This window comes from Diadema antillarum, unplaced genomic scaffold (assembly GCF_040938485.1).
Source record: "Diadema antillarum isolate AM-2024a unplaced genomic scaffold, OU_Dant_1.0 seq00000014_RagTag, whole genome shotgun sequence".
In the NCBI taxonomy this organism is placed as follows: domain Eukaryota; kingdom Metazoa; phylum Echinodermata; class Echinoidea; order Diadematoida; family Diadematidae; genus Diadema; species Diadema antillarum.
Window position 1 is genome coordinate 302357 of NW_027271134.1, and position 16780 is coordinate 319136.

Genomic DNA, 16780 nt, shown 5'->3' on the forward strand with positions numbered 1-16780 from the left:
TGAATCAAATATGGAAGGTAAGTCATTAATAAATATGATAAACAACAATGGACCCAATATCGATCCCTGTGGCACACCGAGCTTAATATCCAGTTCTTCAGAGGTACAATTTCCTATACTAGTTACTATTTTTCTTTCAGATAAGTAATTTTCAAACCATTTAAGGGTGGGGCCGTTAATACCTATTGTGAAAAGTTTATGCAGCAGACATTTAGGGTTGATCATATCAAAAGCTTTTTGCAAATCTACAAAAACTGCACCAGTGTATAATCCGTTATCCAAAGACTTCAACCATTCATCGGTTACTTTAATCAGTGCCGTGGAGGTTGAATGTTTTGGCCGAAATCCGGATTGTTCCATTATGAGTATATCATTTCTACTTAAATGTTGAAGTAATTGTTTTTGTATAATCTTTTCAAGAATTTTTGATAAACACGATAAAATAGAAATTGGTCTGTAATTATTTGGAATCAATCTATCACCCTTTTTATGTAGAGGAATGATTTTTGCTATCTTCCATTTATTTGGAACTTTTCCTTGGGTTATAGATTTATTAATCAAAAAAGTTATTGGTCGAACAATTGCATCCTTTGACATTTTTAGGATCTTTACTGATATTCCATCTAATCCGACTGACTTCTTATTTTCTAATTGTTCTATTTCCTTTGAAACTTCACTTTCACTTACAGTAGAAAACGTTAATGGATATTGCACACATGGTTCGCAAGTGGCAGTATCAGTACAGATTCTGTCTACAGGTTCTACTACAGTATCAGCTGATTCAGAAACCAAACTGGTTGCAACATTGGCAAAATGGTGATTAAATTCGTTTGCCATACTTTGACACTGACTGGGTGGAGGCTGAGAGGAAGAACATTTTTTGGGTAATACTGATGATAATGTTTTCCATGAGTTACTATAACTTTGATCTTTAGTTAATTGTTCCGTAAAATATTTGCGTTTAGACTTCATAATAAAAGATGTTACTTTATTTTTTGATTTACGATATTCTTTCCAGATACTCTCATCTTTGGTTTTTATTGCTTTCCTTTTTAATAAATCTCTTTCCTTCATTAGTTTAAAAATTGTTTCGTTTAACCACGGTGATTGAGTTTTCCGAACTCTCTTGGTTTTTACGGGCATATGCTTATCAACAACTTCAAATAATAATTTTTCAAATTTTCCAGTACATTTATCAATACAATCCTCCTCTTCAACTTCCACCCAGTTCTGTTTTGAGAGATCAGCCTTGAATATATCTATATCTACATCTTTGGTTTTTCTGTATGTAACATATTTCACACCTGAATGAACCTGATGAGCTTTCCAGATTAGGTAGCTCATTGAGTGATCACTTACTCCATTGTGTATAACACCATGCGATTTGATCATCTCAATGCTATTTGTTAGCATATGATCTATTAAAGAAGCTGTTTTGTTTGTTATTCTGGTACATTCGCTGTAATTGACGAAATGCAAAGAATAAATACTATTAATCTGTTTGTATCGATTCACAACATAGTCATCTACCTCTTTACTAATGTCGAGATTTATATCTCCCATAACAATCAGATGACAATCGATGCTTTCGGTGAATTCTAAGAATTGTTCATATTGATCTAAAACATCACACTTAGAGTTCGGAGGTCGATACCAATTTGTTAGTAATATAGGTTTGGAATTTTTGATGCGTAAAAGAATAGGAATGGCTTCCAAATCAGAAATAGGAGAGTCATTCAATAAATCAAATTCTAAACTGTTATGTACATAAAATGATACACCGCCACCAGACCTGTTGCGATCTTTACGAACTATGTTATAATGAGGAATCTCAATTTCACTATCATAAATTGAATTATCAAGTCTTGTCTCATTAAGAGCGAGAACATGTATGTCGTTATGATATAAGATTGTTCGTATCTCATCGATGTGTTTCGTCAGGCTAACAATATTCAATTGAACAAATTTCAAACCTTTAACCGAGAGCTTGTTATACACCATAGTTTCGGCTGAATTGGGTAGGGATTGAGCATCGGTTTGTCCTTCTGAATTAACATTGATTACATCATTTTGTTCACTATGATTTTCGATATCTGATTCATAGAATGGTAAAAGTTTCATGATACACTTTGGGCATTCCCATCCAGCGAACTGATGAGAAGCATCATTGTATAAATGCAGTGGTACACTGGCACACGAGACATGTACCCATTGGTTACAAGATATGCACAAGAGACCCTTTTGACCTGTTTTGACAGCACATTTGCATAAAACACAGGGAAAGTTGATAACCATGAGACAATACGAGGGGAAACTCATACACACACTAAAAAAAAAAGATAAGTAAGAAAGTATAAAGCTTAAAAGGGAGAAAAAAAATACTGACACAGAAAAATTGATTATGTTCACAAAGTTATTACTTTCGAAAAAAAAGTGATAAGTTGATAATATCAATATACAAAACAGTTACAATGTAGTCAGAAAGTCACATCGCTTTAGTGAAGCGTGAATATTATTTTTTGACTCAATAAATGATTGCTTAAAACATGATGTCCGACTATCTCTAACGTATACTATACATAGGCTTACACACATTTGGCTGAAACAGAAATGGGCGAGTAGGCCGAATTGCTGGCCTGCAAGGCATGCACATTCAGCGAAACCGGGCATAATCTAATGACAACACGTTGTTACAAAGGTTGTTGACCCCTTGCTATATAAAAGCGGAGGAGATATAGACTTACACGTCTAATTCGACTGTATATTGTCCATAAACTAACGCACAATATACTTGAACGAAAATTGGGCAAATAGGTTGTATTCAGTAGCCTGCAAAATATGTAATACATTCAAAGAAACCATGTAGTATCTATATCACATGTTGATACACATGAGGTATTGACCTCTTGCTATTAAGCAGTGCAAAAAAAGGTTTGCACGTCTAATTCAACCGTATATTGTAAACTAACACACACATTTTGCTTGAACAAATCGGGCAATATATTGTATTGAGTAGTCTGCAAGACATGTACTGCCATAACTTTGATTAGTACGAGAAGACAAACCACGTGTTATCTATATCACAAGTTGATACACATGGGGTATTGACCTCTTGTCATTAAGCAGAGTATATAGAAACAGGCTTACACGTCTAATTCAACCATAGTAAACCAACACACAAATTTTGCTTGAACAAAATCGGGCAATAGATTGTATTGAGTAGTCTGTAAGACAGACACGGTCATAGCTTTGTCAGAACAAAACAACAAAACAATGTATTATCTATATCACAAGTTGACACGCATGGGATATTGACCTCTTGCTATTGAGCAGAGCAGAAATAGGCTTACACGTCTAATTCAACCGTATATAATAAACTAACACAAAAATTTTGCTTGAAAAAAAAATGGAAAATAGATTGTATGAAGTAGTCTGCATAACATGTACGGTCAATAGCTATGTCAGTATGAAACAACAAAACCATGTATTAATTGTAACATAGATTGACACACGTGGAGTAATGACCTGTTGCTATTAAGCAGAGCACGTATAGTTCAGCCGTAAATTGAAAATTAACACATAAATTTTGCTTGAACAAAATTGGGCAATAGATTGTATTGAGAAGTCTGCAAGACATGTACTATAGTCAATAGCTTTGTCAGAACGAAAACAACAAAACCATGTACAATGTATTATCTATAACACAGATTGATACATATGGGGTATTGACCTCTTGCTATTAAGCAGAGCAGAAATTGGCTTGCACGTCTACTTCGACCGTATATAGTACAATTACTCACATCTTTAGCTTGAACAAAAATCGAGCAATAGATTATATTGAGTAGTTTGCAAGACTTGTATGTACACACATGCAATAGCTTTTGTCAGTAAGACACCAATCATTTTTTGGTTACGTCAAATTGACACAAAGTTGTTGACTTGTTGCTATTAAGTGGAACAAAAAAAAAAGTCTATTTGTGACCAAACTTGGGTGGTAGATCTATGTACCTTGGGGAGTTGATGGTCACCACAAGGTCAAAGGTGACAGGCAGGGGTCAGTGAAGTTTTAGGGCCCAATGTACTGTACATTTGATTATGACTCCTAACTTTTGATCCACAGGTCCATTTGTGAACAAAATGAAAAAAAAAAGTGTTGTACGTTTGTGGGCGAGACACATTACGGCACTTGCCTTGTTTTTTTTCCTGGTCGATTTCTGAAGCTTTTTGTCAACCCCCCCCCCCCCCCCCCCAATATTTGCCTAGTGTTCTTCAATTTTCAACCTTTATTTTGCTAGTTTTTCGAAGTATCATGAAGTCCATATTGATATTTCAATAGCTCCATATCAGTTTTTAATTGCATATTCATCTTAGTGACGTTTATATCACAACTATAATACAGACATGAAACAGGCGGATGTGATGAAGAAAATTATTTATCATTAATTATTTTGTTTACACGTATAAATGGTGATATCGTGATCATTCAGTTTAAACCCTTTTTTTTATATATACACAATGGAAAATCAAATGGCTTAGCTTTCAAAGTCATCCGAATGTCTGCAGCTTCCAGGCGTCAATTTCCCCTAACCGATTGATTCACTTTATGTGGGTTTGTACAAGGAAGTGGCAGTCTGTATTACGGGACCACCCTTAATGTCAACATTGTGCACTCACTCTAACTTTTACCTTGTGTAATCGTAAACTCACAAACTTTGATATGACAAAGTTCTCGTGACTCTTTATAGTGTAATTCTGCTCGTAAAATCACATCGCGTTTAATGAAATACAAAGAAATGTTCCAGTGCCATTAATATATAAGGGTGTTTGCCTATAAAGTTAAATTTGCTCAGACATGCATTCTTTACATGATTTAATAGTGTATTCAATAAGGACGTGTTTGTCGATGATCTTGACTTTGAATATCTAATTATTCACGCGCAGTGTCGAACTTTGTGCTATGTTATTGCAAGAAATCGCTATTTTTGTCGTTGGAGTTGCACATCTCCTCGAAACCTTTTTCTACGTCTGACTATACTGTTAATTTCAACTATAGATATAGCAGGAGAGTGGATGGAAAGAAGTACATGGGTTACCGTGTTTCTCGTTTTTGTGTGTTTTAACGCTAGAAAACGTGAGATTCTGAAGATGTTATACGCTGCGTTGATTTCCTTTATGTAATTCAAGTCGATTCATTTTCACAATGCTAACATACACAAGCATTCCATTCAACAATAACAAGACACACACACACACACACACACACACACACACACACAAATATGCATCGGTGAATGAAGTAATCGTGGAAGCAAAATTATTCCGGAAATGAAATTGTGTTTTCATCAGATCCTTATAATGCTGTTAAGAAATTTTGAAAGATTTCATTGAATACAGGCATTACTTCGTCCCAATCAGATTGTAAACCTACAAAAACTGCGTGAATGACGTGCATTAATGTTGAGGCTTTACTGCGTCTCACTCAACTTGAAGATATTTTGGACAGCAGAAAATGGACAATATTGTTGTTTGTAGTTTTGACTGACCTGCATGTAATTATACATGTACTTGAAAATGCAAAACGCTACTTATACTGTGCCATAAAATGATAATTCTACTGAATTGAGACGCCTTCTCAAAACGATTGCATTGACACTTTATGTATACCATAAGAATGTTTGTGTCCGCGTCTCGTGGCCTATTTGCTCTTTATCTCGAACCACGCTTTCTCTTTCTTACCATATTGATTGACTTTGCCGTAAATGTCCATTTCTGGCATTGTACATACCCAAGCTCCATTACCACTGCATCAAAGTTTTCCCGCGACAACTTCTCGCTCTCTCTTCCTCTGTCTACTCTATCTCAACCAAACTAGATTATGTATAATAGGATGATATATGTATTCCTTGTGTGTTTATTCCATCTTTGCAGGTGCTCTCTTCATGCTTTTCTCTGTGAGAGCATTTTTGTTAAATCATGAAAGGACGACTAAATTTGTAAACTTTGTTAGACACCTCTTGCGTTCCCGAGCCATTATAAGCATTGTTTGTATCTCTGTGGTTATATAATTCTTAGTATTCGTCATGTGTCATGATCTAATACTTTCAATTATTATTTTTTCATTACAGCAGATTAAAATCAAGAATGATATTTAGTCAACTAAAACGAGTTCTCCGTCAATAGCCCTTCGTTATTGAAAAGTTATTCATTTGTTTTTGAATTGTAGGATTTGCTTGGATTTCGTCATCTGTTGTGGGATAAATTGTTTTTAAAACAGATTTTTACAATATCAATAAAACATGTAATGAAGTTCGAAGCATTTTGCAAGGTGATAAGAGAAGTATTGTTGTTCCAAACTAATGTTGTACACGATGCCATACCTAACTCAACCTTCCCTACATGATTTGAGTATACATTTTATTTGTGGTTCCTGCTTGTTGTCCCCGCCGAACGAGTTCGAGCAGGGGACTATGAAACGGGCTCCGTACGTGTGTGTGTCCGTGTGTCCGTCCGTCCGTGTGTCCGTCCGTGTGTCCGTCCGTGTGTCCGTCCGTGTGTGCGTCCGTGTGTGATCAAAATGTTCAAAATGCTACTCCTTCGCCATTTCTAACCCGATTTTGATTCTGTTTGCTTTATATGATAGCACTACATGGGAGCTTTGAAACTTCTATACAGAATTTCAGTTGTGACCTTTGACCTTGACCTTTGACCTATATTGTACATTTTGCTTCAAAATGCTACTCCTTCGCCATTTCTAACCCGATTTTGATTCCGTTTGCTTTATATGATGGCACTAGGTGAGGGCTTCAAAACTTCTACACAGAATTTTGACCTTTGACTTCTTTGACCTTTGACCTTGATTTTTGACCTATATTGTACATTGCCTACAAAATGCTACTCCTTCGCCATTTCTAACCCGATTTTGATTCCGTTTGCTTTATGTGATGGCACTAGGTGAGGGCTTCAAAACTTCTACACAGAATTTTGACCTTTGACTTCTTTGACCTTTGACCTTGATTTTTGACCTATATTGTACATTTTGCTACAAAATGCTACTCCTTCACCATTTCTAACCCGATATCAATTCCGTTTGCTTTAAGTGATGGCACTAGGTGAGGGCTTCAAAACTTCTACACAGAATTTTGACCTTTGACTTCTTTGACCTTTGACCTTGATTTTTGACCTGTATTGTACATTTTGCTACCAAATGCTACTCCTTCGCCATTTCTAACCCGATTTCGATTCCGTTTGCTTTATGTGATGGCACTAGGTGAGGGCTTCAAAACTACTACACAGAATTTTGACCTTTGACTTCTTTGACCTTTGACCTTGATTTTTTTACCTATATTGTACATTGGCTACAAAATGCTACTCCTTCGCCATTTCTAACCCGATTTCGATTCCGTTTGCTTTATGTGATGGCACTAGGTGAGGGCTTCAAAACTTCTACATAGAATTTTGACCTTTGACTTCTTTGACCTTTGACCTTCATCTTTTTACCTATATTGTACATTTTGCTACTAAATGCTACTTCCGGCGGGGACATATATTACGCACCGCGTAATTTCTACTTTTCCTTGTTGAATTTGGTACAGCCCTATTCATTGTGCCGACGCGGCACCTGAAGAGTCAACAACGGGACGCTTTCCTGGATCTCTTCGATCAAAGTGCCGCCATCATCGTCACCAAGACGCAGCAATTCCGGAAAAATTTCGAGCACCCGCAAACCAAGGCACTGATGATAACCGCTCAGATCTTGGTCAACGCTATCCGTGAGGGCAACTTCACGTTCCAGGAGTTATCCATGCTAGTGTTCGACGAGTGCCACCACACTACGCTGAATCATCCCTACAATGAGATTATGAGAGAGTACATTCTGGAGAAAAAACGACTCATCGATCAGGATAAGAAGAAAAGAGGCAGTTGGTTAGTCGGGAGACCGTTTGGTCGTCTACCCCAAATCATCGGTAAGCTTCCCTCTCGCCGAACCAACCGATCCAGGATTTGCAGGGGTGGGGGTAGGGAGAAAGGGGAAATTAATACTTTGTTGCAATTTGTTTTGTCCCTGCTCTCTTTCAGCATAGTAAATTTGATGTAGGTGGATGGAATTACTCGACGCATCATTCCAAGATGATTGTGGCGACAACCAATCCTCCCTAGTTGTTTAATGATGAGTCGTTATGTATATGCCAAAATATTAAATCTGTGAATACTTAACGAGTCACATTCATTCATTCTCAAGATCCATAAAATTACAAAGTTGGTCAAGTCATGTATGAGTGTGTTTTTATGGTGTAGCCAGTCTTGTCATTTTACAGCATTATAATGTCATAACGATGTTTCTCGCGGCTGTTGATAATTCTGCACTAAATATCAATTATGCTTAGAGGAGGATTATTGGGCAGCTTGTCTTTAGAATCGACCTAAAATTCATATTTACTTTCATATAAGATTTAGAATTATAGATTTGTAATGAGAAATAAAAAACGTGTATTACTACCATTCAAATTCAATCTTTTTCGGGACAAAACAAACGAGAATTTACTGCGGAATACAATCCATGTACATTATGTATGCATAAATTATACTTAATGTCGTTTATCCAGGACTGACTGCATCAGTGGGTATGGGTGGATCTAAGGACGCAGTGCAACACATCATCGATCTCTGTGCGAACCTGGATTGTTCTGGAGTGAAGACCGTCACAGAAGAGGCCAACCAAAGAGGTAAACAATCGATTTCACTTCTCCACTTAAGGTTGCAGTGATAGATTCAAACAAAAAGGGGAGAAGTGCCATTAAATATGGACAGAAATCAAGAAATATACGAAATTCGAAACTTACACTTGTTCTCACGAAACACTGATCGCAACTATCATGTGCAGTTAGATGAGTTACTGAGAAAGTTATGGAATGTGAAACTTACACTTGTTTAAACTTATCGTTCCATGATGCTGCCATGATTTTGGGGCACGAGAATCTCATTAAAATCATGTGTCGGTAATTTTTTTTTAATTATGACAACCTCTACCTCGTGAAAAGTCATGATTGCTTGGTTATTTTAAAAAAAAAACCTATGACAAAGTGATGAACATGGCTCTGAACGTTCGTATTAGTCTTACTGTACTGAAAAAATAGAGAACCTGAGTGAAGATTTATGTGCAGGTTTATATGCGGAAGCTCGAAGGTGATGACAATCACATCATTATACCCCCGCCACACGTAGTGTGAAGGGGGTACTAGTATATAGGAATCACCGTGATGTTGGTCGGGCAGGCGGGCGGTCGGTCGGTCGGTCTGTTGCAAAATCTTGCGTCGCGAACTCCTCCTACAGTTTTGAAGCAATTTGAATGAAACTTAGGGTAAATGATGATATTGAGGTATAGATGTGCAAGACATGTTTTTTTGTGTGTGTTTGTCGGACAATGCGTTGCCATGGTAACCATGATCTTACCAAAACCTTGTGGATTGAATAACTTCCATAGTATTTAAGCAATCAATTTCAAAATTGGTATCTGTGATGATCTATAGGTGTAGTTATGCAAGACACTCTTTGTGTTTGTACTTGACAAAGCGTTGCCATGGTAACCGCATGTTTTCGTCGAAATCTTGTGGAGTGAACAACTTCCACAGTTTTGAAGCAATTGAATTCAAATTTGGTAGGCATTATGGCCTTGAGGCATGAATGTGGAACATATAATTTTTGCGTTTGTCGAACAAAGCGTTGCCATGGTAACCATAATTTTACCATAACCTTATGGATTGAATAACTTCCACATCATTCAAGCAATTAAGGTCAAATTTAGTGTGTATGATGATCGGGAGGTGTAGTTATGCAAGTCACCAATGTGTTAATATAAGAAAAATGTGTTGCCATGGTAACCACCCATTTTTGTATCAAATTGAACCATTTAATCTATGAAGGTGAAATTTGGTGTGTATGATGGTCTTTAAGTGTAGTTTTGAAAAATGTCCTTTGTATTTGTATCGGACAATGCGTTGCCATGGTAACCGCATTTTTTTTAAATCCTGTGCAGTGAACTTTGCATTGCCATGGTAACCATAATCTTACCAAAACCTTGTGGATTGAATAACTTCCATAGTATTTAAGCACTCAATTTCAAAATTGGTATCCATGATGATCTATAGGTGTAGTTATGCAAGATACTCTTTGTATTTGTACTTACAAAGCGTTGCCATGGTAACCGCATGTTTTCGTCGAAATCTTGTGGAGTAAACAACTTCCACAGTTTTGAAGCAATTGAAATCAAATTAGGTAGGCATTATGGCCCTGACGTATAGATGTGGAGCACATAATTTTTGTGTTTGTCACACAAACCGTTGCCATGGTAACCACAATTTTACCAAAACCTTGCAGATAGAATAACTTTTCCGTCATTCAAGCAATTAAAGTCAAATTTAGTATGTATCACGATCTAGAAGTGTAGTTTTGCAAGACACCAATGTGTTAGTTTAAGGAAAATGTGTTGCCATGGTAACCACTCATTTTTTACCTTCATTCAAGCTATGAAGGTCAAATTTGGTGTGTATGATGGTCTTTAAGTGTAGTGATGCTGGGGGAAAGCATGTTTCCATTTGCTGTAAGTTTTATACTCAGTGTCAACTCTGTAATTGTGCAGTAAACTAAAATTATTCTGTTTCCAATTCGACAAGTGCACAAACTCGACGTCATTACCCTCGACATCACATACTATAAAGCAACACTAGGGGCGGGGGTATTAATCACCTTCAGTGATAATTCTAGTTTCACCTGATTTACATACATTGTGGTTGCGATGGGCAGAACCACAATTTGGAAGACATGTGAAATTTCGAAATCCCTTAATTTTCTGGTTTTACGTTCAATTTTAATGTAACTTCTACCATTTTGCTAGTTGATTTTACTCCATTTATCAAGTTCAACGTGGAGTGACTGTGCCATCACATAACTAAAAAAAAAAAAACTACTTATACCATGTAACTTATGTTCTTATATATCAAAAATATATGAAGAAAATAGTTGCCTTCAAATATATTGAAATAATGCTTCATTCAAAATCCAGCATTGCTCCCTGCAGGAGCACATGAACACTGAGAGGCGATCTTAATACTCAAAATTGACTCGATAACTTTGCCTCTAATTCTCTGTAATAGATTGCGTTTGATACCCAGAAGAAAATTCTGTGGCCGTATTGAAGGGTACACTCTTAACAATTGCGACAGCCACCGACAGGATGACTTGAAGATCAGTTACGTTTTGCAGGCTCCGAATTAAACGTCGTCAAAAATTATTGATACATTATTTCGTTGATAAACGTAGACCGGTGTGGTAAGACTTTTTGTAGCTTCTTAAGGAAAGCTACGAATTCATTTTTTTTTTCAGAAACCAAAAATTTGGCAAAGTCGTAAGATAATGGTTCCTAATGTAATTACGATTCAGTCGAGCCTTGAATCACTATAGGAAAAACTTTTATCTCCTGCACTGAAGCGAATATCGACGCAACAGATATTGATATACAGATATGCTGTTCCTTCAGCGATGAGTTCTAGTTTCAAGAAAACCCCACTGTCATTTAACTGTCAAAATGTATTATTTTGTGTTGAACTTAGTAATGGCTTTAGTTTAATATATTAATTTGTACCTACTCAGAACTTCAAAGTATCAACAACCCGCCGGAACTCGATGACATTATTGCAACAGAGCCTCGGCGGCCATCAAAAGTTTCGAGTACTTTCATTAATCTTCTGAAAGAAACTATGATGGAAATCGAACAGAACCAACTTCGACGATACCTAAGAGTGGACATCACTGATAAGACACCTAATTACGGATCCGAGGACTACCAGTCCTGGATTGGACCAGTAATGGCAAACGCGCGGGAAAAGCAAATTTCTGGCTATCTTGCTGTTGCTTCTTACCTTTTCAAACTCAACCTGGCGTTGATGACTTACGAGGATCTACCGGGACGCTATGTTCTGCTGGCCATGGACAAGTTCCTCGAGCAGGCTCGCGAAGACTTTGACTCTCTGCGTGAAGGTAAAGCCTGTCGCCAAACATATGAGAAGCGGCTTCCACAACTCAAACGGCTTGCCGAAATCGAGCATCCGCTAGAGATACCCAAGCTGAAGTCTCTAGTACAGCTTCTTGAAAAAATGTTCCGACAAAGGGCTGATGCAAGAGGTATCCATCCTAATCTATTTCTGATCGCACTTTGACATTTTAATGACTGTAGGCATGGCCGGCGCAGGTATGGGGGCCGTGGGGGCTCGGGCCCCCACACTTTTTGTGCACCATACAAAGGAATACATAAGGTGTCATCACTTTGGGCCCCCACATTTTTTTTCAACCCGGAAGTACGTAAGTGGTAAGGTTATGCTTTTTCTCTGAAGACCTTTTTTTTTTTTTTTTTTTGCTTGTCAGCTGAAGAAACCCGGAAATGGACGGGGAGAGATGAGCTGAGGACCTGTTTTTGTTTTTTGTTTTTTTTTTTTGTTTGTTTGTTGTTTTTTTGGCTTGTCAGCTGAAGAAACCCGGAAGTGGACGGGGAGAAGAGATGAGCCGACGTGGTTTTTTTTTTTTTTTTTTGCTTGTTAGCTCATGAAACCCGGAAGTGGGCCCCCACACTTTTGAAAACGCTGCGCCGGCCCTGGTAGGATCAACTCGTAGAGCTTAGATTTACTTTAGCTTATCAGGAGGAATTATAATGTTCCGTAATAAAACCATGGTGCCTTCGTCATTTAGGAGTATGCGTGACCCCATTGTTTCCGTTCTTGTTCTTGTTATAGTCTTTTCTCTCTGTCCGTTTCGCCTGACGTCATGATGTCAAGCTTTTCATACATGGAGTCCTTGACTTATCTTGAGATGCCGTTATCTTTTAGAGTAATCCACAAAATTTACAAGCTTTATTTTTTTTCTTTTTCATAGACAGTTCAAAATGTAATTTTAGTTGCTTACGTGTTCATTGATAGAACAAAGACCAAATCACTATGACTGTATTATGTATTATTGAAATTTGTGTGATTTGAAATTCTCTACTCTAATTGTTTTATAAGGCTTATGTAATACCTTGTATTACTTTATGTGGAGATAGAATCATCTGAATTGAATTGAATATAGCTGTACTTCATCATGCCGGATTTGCTGCGGAAATCTGACTGAAATATTACTTTTATTGTTGTTTATTGGATCAAAGGATAACATTGTTGAATAAACGAAAGGAATGAAAGAAAGATAACATTGTTATTTTTTCTGCCATACAAGTTTAATAAGATTGATTACTTCTCTGTTAGTTGGTCATATCGTATATTGGTATTACAGGACGCAACCTGTGTAATTTACTTAGCAGTTTGATAAACAGTCGCTGTCTCTGTACATTTACCTACAGGCATTATCTTGGCTCGTACTCGCTTTGCTACGACTGCTCTTTTGGATTTCATTAATCACAACATCAACTTGTCGAAGTATAAGGTAGTATTGCGAGCAACCAGAGTGGTAGGTCAAGGAAAGGCGGTGGAGGACGCCCAGACACAAGCTAAACAGGAGGCAGCGCTCCAAGAGTTCCGAACAGGTGTGGAAAATCTGGACTCAATGTCGACCAACCTTCCTTGCACTTTCTAGTTATGAAAATATTAAACAAAGAATCAGCATAGTACACTCTAAAAACACAAATGTTGAATTAACATTTAAAAGGGCCGAGGAGTGACAACATTTTCAAAGTGTTGGTTTTCCTGCTAGATTCAACATTTAAAATGTTATTTTAAAAGTTGGATGCAACACTTCAAAAATGCTGTCACTCCTCGACCCTTTTAAATGTTGATTCAACATTTGCGTTTTTAGAGTGTATCACGATAATGAGCACATATAGACACCATACAGTATACACATACTAAACCTCTATCAATAAACATGACAATGACGATTAGAGGACTGTGAGAGTATTTTGTAAATGCAATAAGTAATAAACGTTGCAGAAAACCAATGCTGTTTTCTTTTTTTAAGTTCCCCCAATGTTCTGATTTGGTGTTAAGTTTATTACCTTGATCCTTAGCTATGTACAATACCTATCATGGATTATGATTATGCGTGTATCACATGATCCTGTCCAAGTACCATCAGGATATCGAATGGCCGGGATATGTGTCAATTTTTGGCTTTTGCTTCCCTCTGTAACGTCATTTCATGAACCACTATTGGATTCTTATTGTCATTTTCCACGATGTAACAGGTCGGGCTAACGTTCTGGTAGCCACTGACATCGTGCAAGAGGGACTCGACGTCCCTGCCTGCAATTTCATCATCAGATACAACTTCGTGAGCAATGAAATCGGCACGGTGCAGGCCAAGGGGAGAGCCAGGGCGATCGATTCGCAATGTTTCCTCATCGTTGAAAGGCAAGTCGATCCATTGAGAATTACAAGCATGACTGTGGTTGTAGCCCTTAAATTCTGTCCTTCATCTCCTTACAATCTCAAAACTCCTTTTCCCAAGCCCTCTTTGCCCCATCTCAAGCGAAAAGATTTTAAACACACAAAAACCCTGCAAATTATAAAAATTGAATGTCATTGCTGTCTTGTGACAAAATGACACATATACTTTCCTTGAATCTGATCACTCACTGTCTGTGTGACTGTCTGTGTGCCTACTTGTCTCCGTCACGTATATTCTCACTATGTCTCTCCTTTCAGGTTGTATTTGAACACTATTCTTTCACTTTAACAGCATTTTAGTTTTTCCCTTAAAATTTGACAACTTTGTACTACTATGATGTATGGTTGATCGTAACAGAAGAGAGAGAACTCGTGTAACATCTTTCTGATGGTGTTATTTTACGTTATTGCAGTAATTCGCTGAACGAGCACAGGGAGCAGAAGAACAGGAAGAAAGTCCGTGACATAGAGAGGGCATTGATGAGAATAAATTCTATGGAGATAGAACAGTGGCTCGGGTCGGTGGCGCAGAAACAGGTGCGTATTCGTGACAATGCAAACAGGCCATATAGGGTTATCATTTGCCTATTTATAGGTGTGGTTTAAGATTTCTGTAGCTTCCGAAAGTATGCATGTTTACCTGTCTGAAATGATATTTAGAATTTTGACAGTATTTTAATGTTAGAATGAGGCACATACATGTCCGGTTGTTGATGGGTTTTTTTTTTTAAATTCAATTCTGATAACTACATCACCATCAATGAAGAACAAATAACCCGTCCCATGACTTGATAACAATATTCTACGAGCTTGCAAGAGATTAGAAGTTCCCACAACAGGACATGGTGGGGTAAGCATGGACACCACCATCTCTAAGCCCGTAACTTTGACAGTCTTAACATTCAGCACATGATGTCCCAGCTAATGATCACTACGATTGGGCAATGATTACATGTCATGAGCAACAGTTAACTCAAAATCCTATATTCACAATTTGATTCACAAAGGAAATAAGGGACAAAGTGACGATCGTATTAGAAGAACCCTACAATGTACCACCTTCGCACATAGTCCAAATTCTTATTTCTGAAGTCATCTCCTGGTCATTTTTCCGTCTCAGATGTGTTATTTATGTATAGCTGTAGATATATTCATTGTATACAATACAGTGTTACGTTCACGAATCCACTACTCTGACGAATTATCCGAAGCACATACTTTTATTTATTTATAGCGTAAATGGAAAGATTTAATGATTGATACAAAGCCATTTAAAAGTCATTGTTTTCTTTGCTCCATAGATCACCATTCTAAGAGAACTACAGCGACAGGAACTCTTATAGGTTACGGCTTTCAGTGACACGCTGCGCTAGGGATTACCCATCGAGTGCAGTAGAGAATGATATATGATGACTGTGTGGGGGCCACTATTCTTCAGTGATTCAAGGAAACCTTGACTCCACGTTTTAAGTTGGCTTTATGCTCTGTATGTATACACATTTTCACTGAAGAAACTTTTGGGAGCGAAATCCAAAGGAAAACTCTAAAGACCCAACACTACTATCCACCTCAAGGACTCTTACTCGTAAAGGAGACAAAGCCTTCTCCGCTGCTGTCCCGCGCCTATGGAATCAGCTCCCCAGAGTATTCAGGAATCACCATCTCTGGCAGCTTTCCCAAAGTCCTTAAAGACTGCTTTTTCTTCTATAATTAATCAATCAATCAATTATGCATACCAAACTATTCAATATATTACCCCATCCCCTTAATCTAAGTTTGATATTATTTTGTGAACTGTGATACAGTAATGTTCATGCGTTGTATGTTCAGAGCATTTTATAAATACCAATATTGTATTGTATCGTAAGGTATTGTATTATTGCATTGTACATGACAATATTGTTTTGTAAAAAAGGCTCATTAAATTATGGTGCAGTTCCAATGACATGGCAATGATAAGTTTCATAGGAGAATTTACCTCAAGACTACAGCGATTCCTAATGTCACAGTACGGTAACGTTATAAAGAAAATGTAAAGAGAATTAACAAAAATATATAATTTTCATATATTTTCAAAGTGAAAAGTACACATTCTTCGACTTGTTACTGGTTTTAAAGGATGAAATCATTCCCCCTTCTGAAAGAGGCAAGCAAGTGTGCTTATATTATGTGTAATACCAAAATGAAAATGCTGAATCTTCGTTATATTTTCTTTACATCGCAGAAATAGAAATGTATCCTCCCCTGCACTCAACTTAAAAAAGAAAGAAAACAATTGAACAAGGAACGGTGTGAAATGACAAAGGGTGTCACAACATGCGTGCGCAATAAAGATGTCTTACAATTTGATATTCTTA

At 37.3% G+C, this 16780-nt stretch overlaps 1 protein-coding gene across 1 annotated transcript in view; it reads left to right on the forward strand.

Annotated features, from left to right (window-relative positions):
- The window catches only part of LOC139725060 (antiviral innate immune response receptor RIG-I-like), a 28300-nt gene extending 12456 nt beyond the window's left edge, over positions 1–15844 (forward strand). The window contains exons 2-8 of the mRNA XM_071636149.1: positions 7593–7964; positions 8604–8723; positions 11647–12177; positions 13382–13564; positions 14222–14387; positions 14837–14960; positions 15725–15844. Coding sequence (XP_071492250.1) covers positions 7593–7964; positions 8604–8723; positions 11647–12177; positions 13382–13564; positions 14222–14387; positions 14837–14960; positions 15725–15766 — 1538 coding nt within the window. The 3' untranslated portion in view covers positions 15767–15844. The remainder of the gene's footprint in view (positions 1–7592; positions 7965–8603; positions 8724–11646; positions 12178–13381; positions 13565–14221; positions 14388–14836; positions 14961–15724) is intronic.
- The last annotated feature ends 936 nt before the right edge of the window (positions 15845–16780 follow it).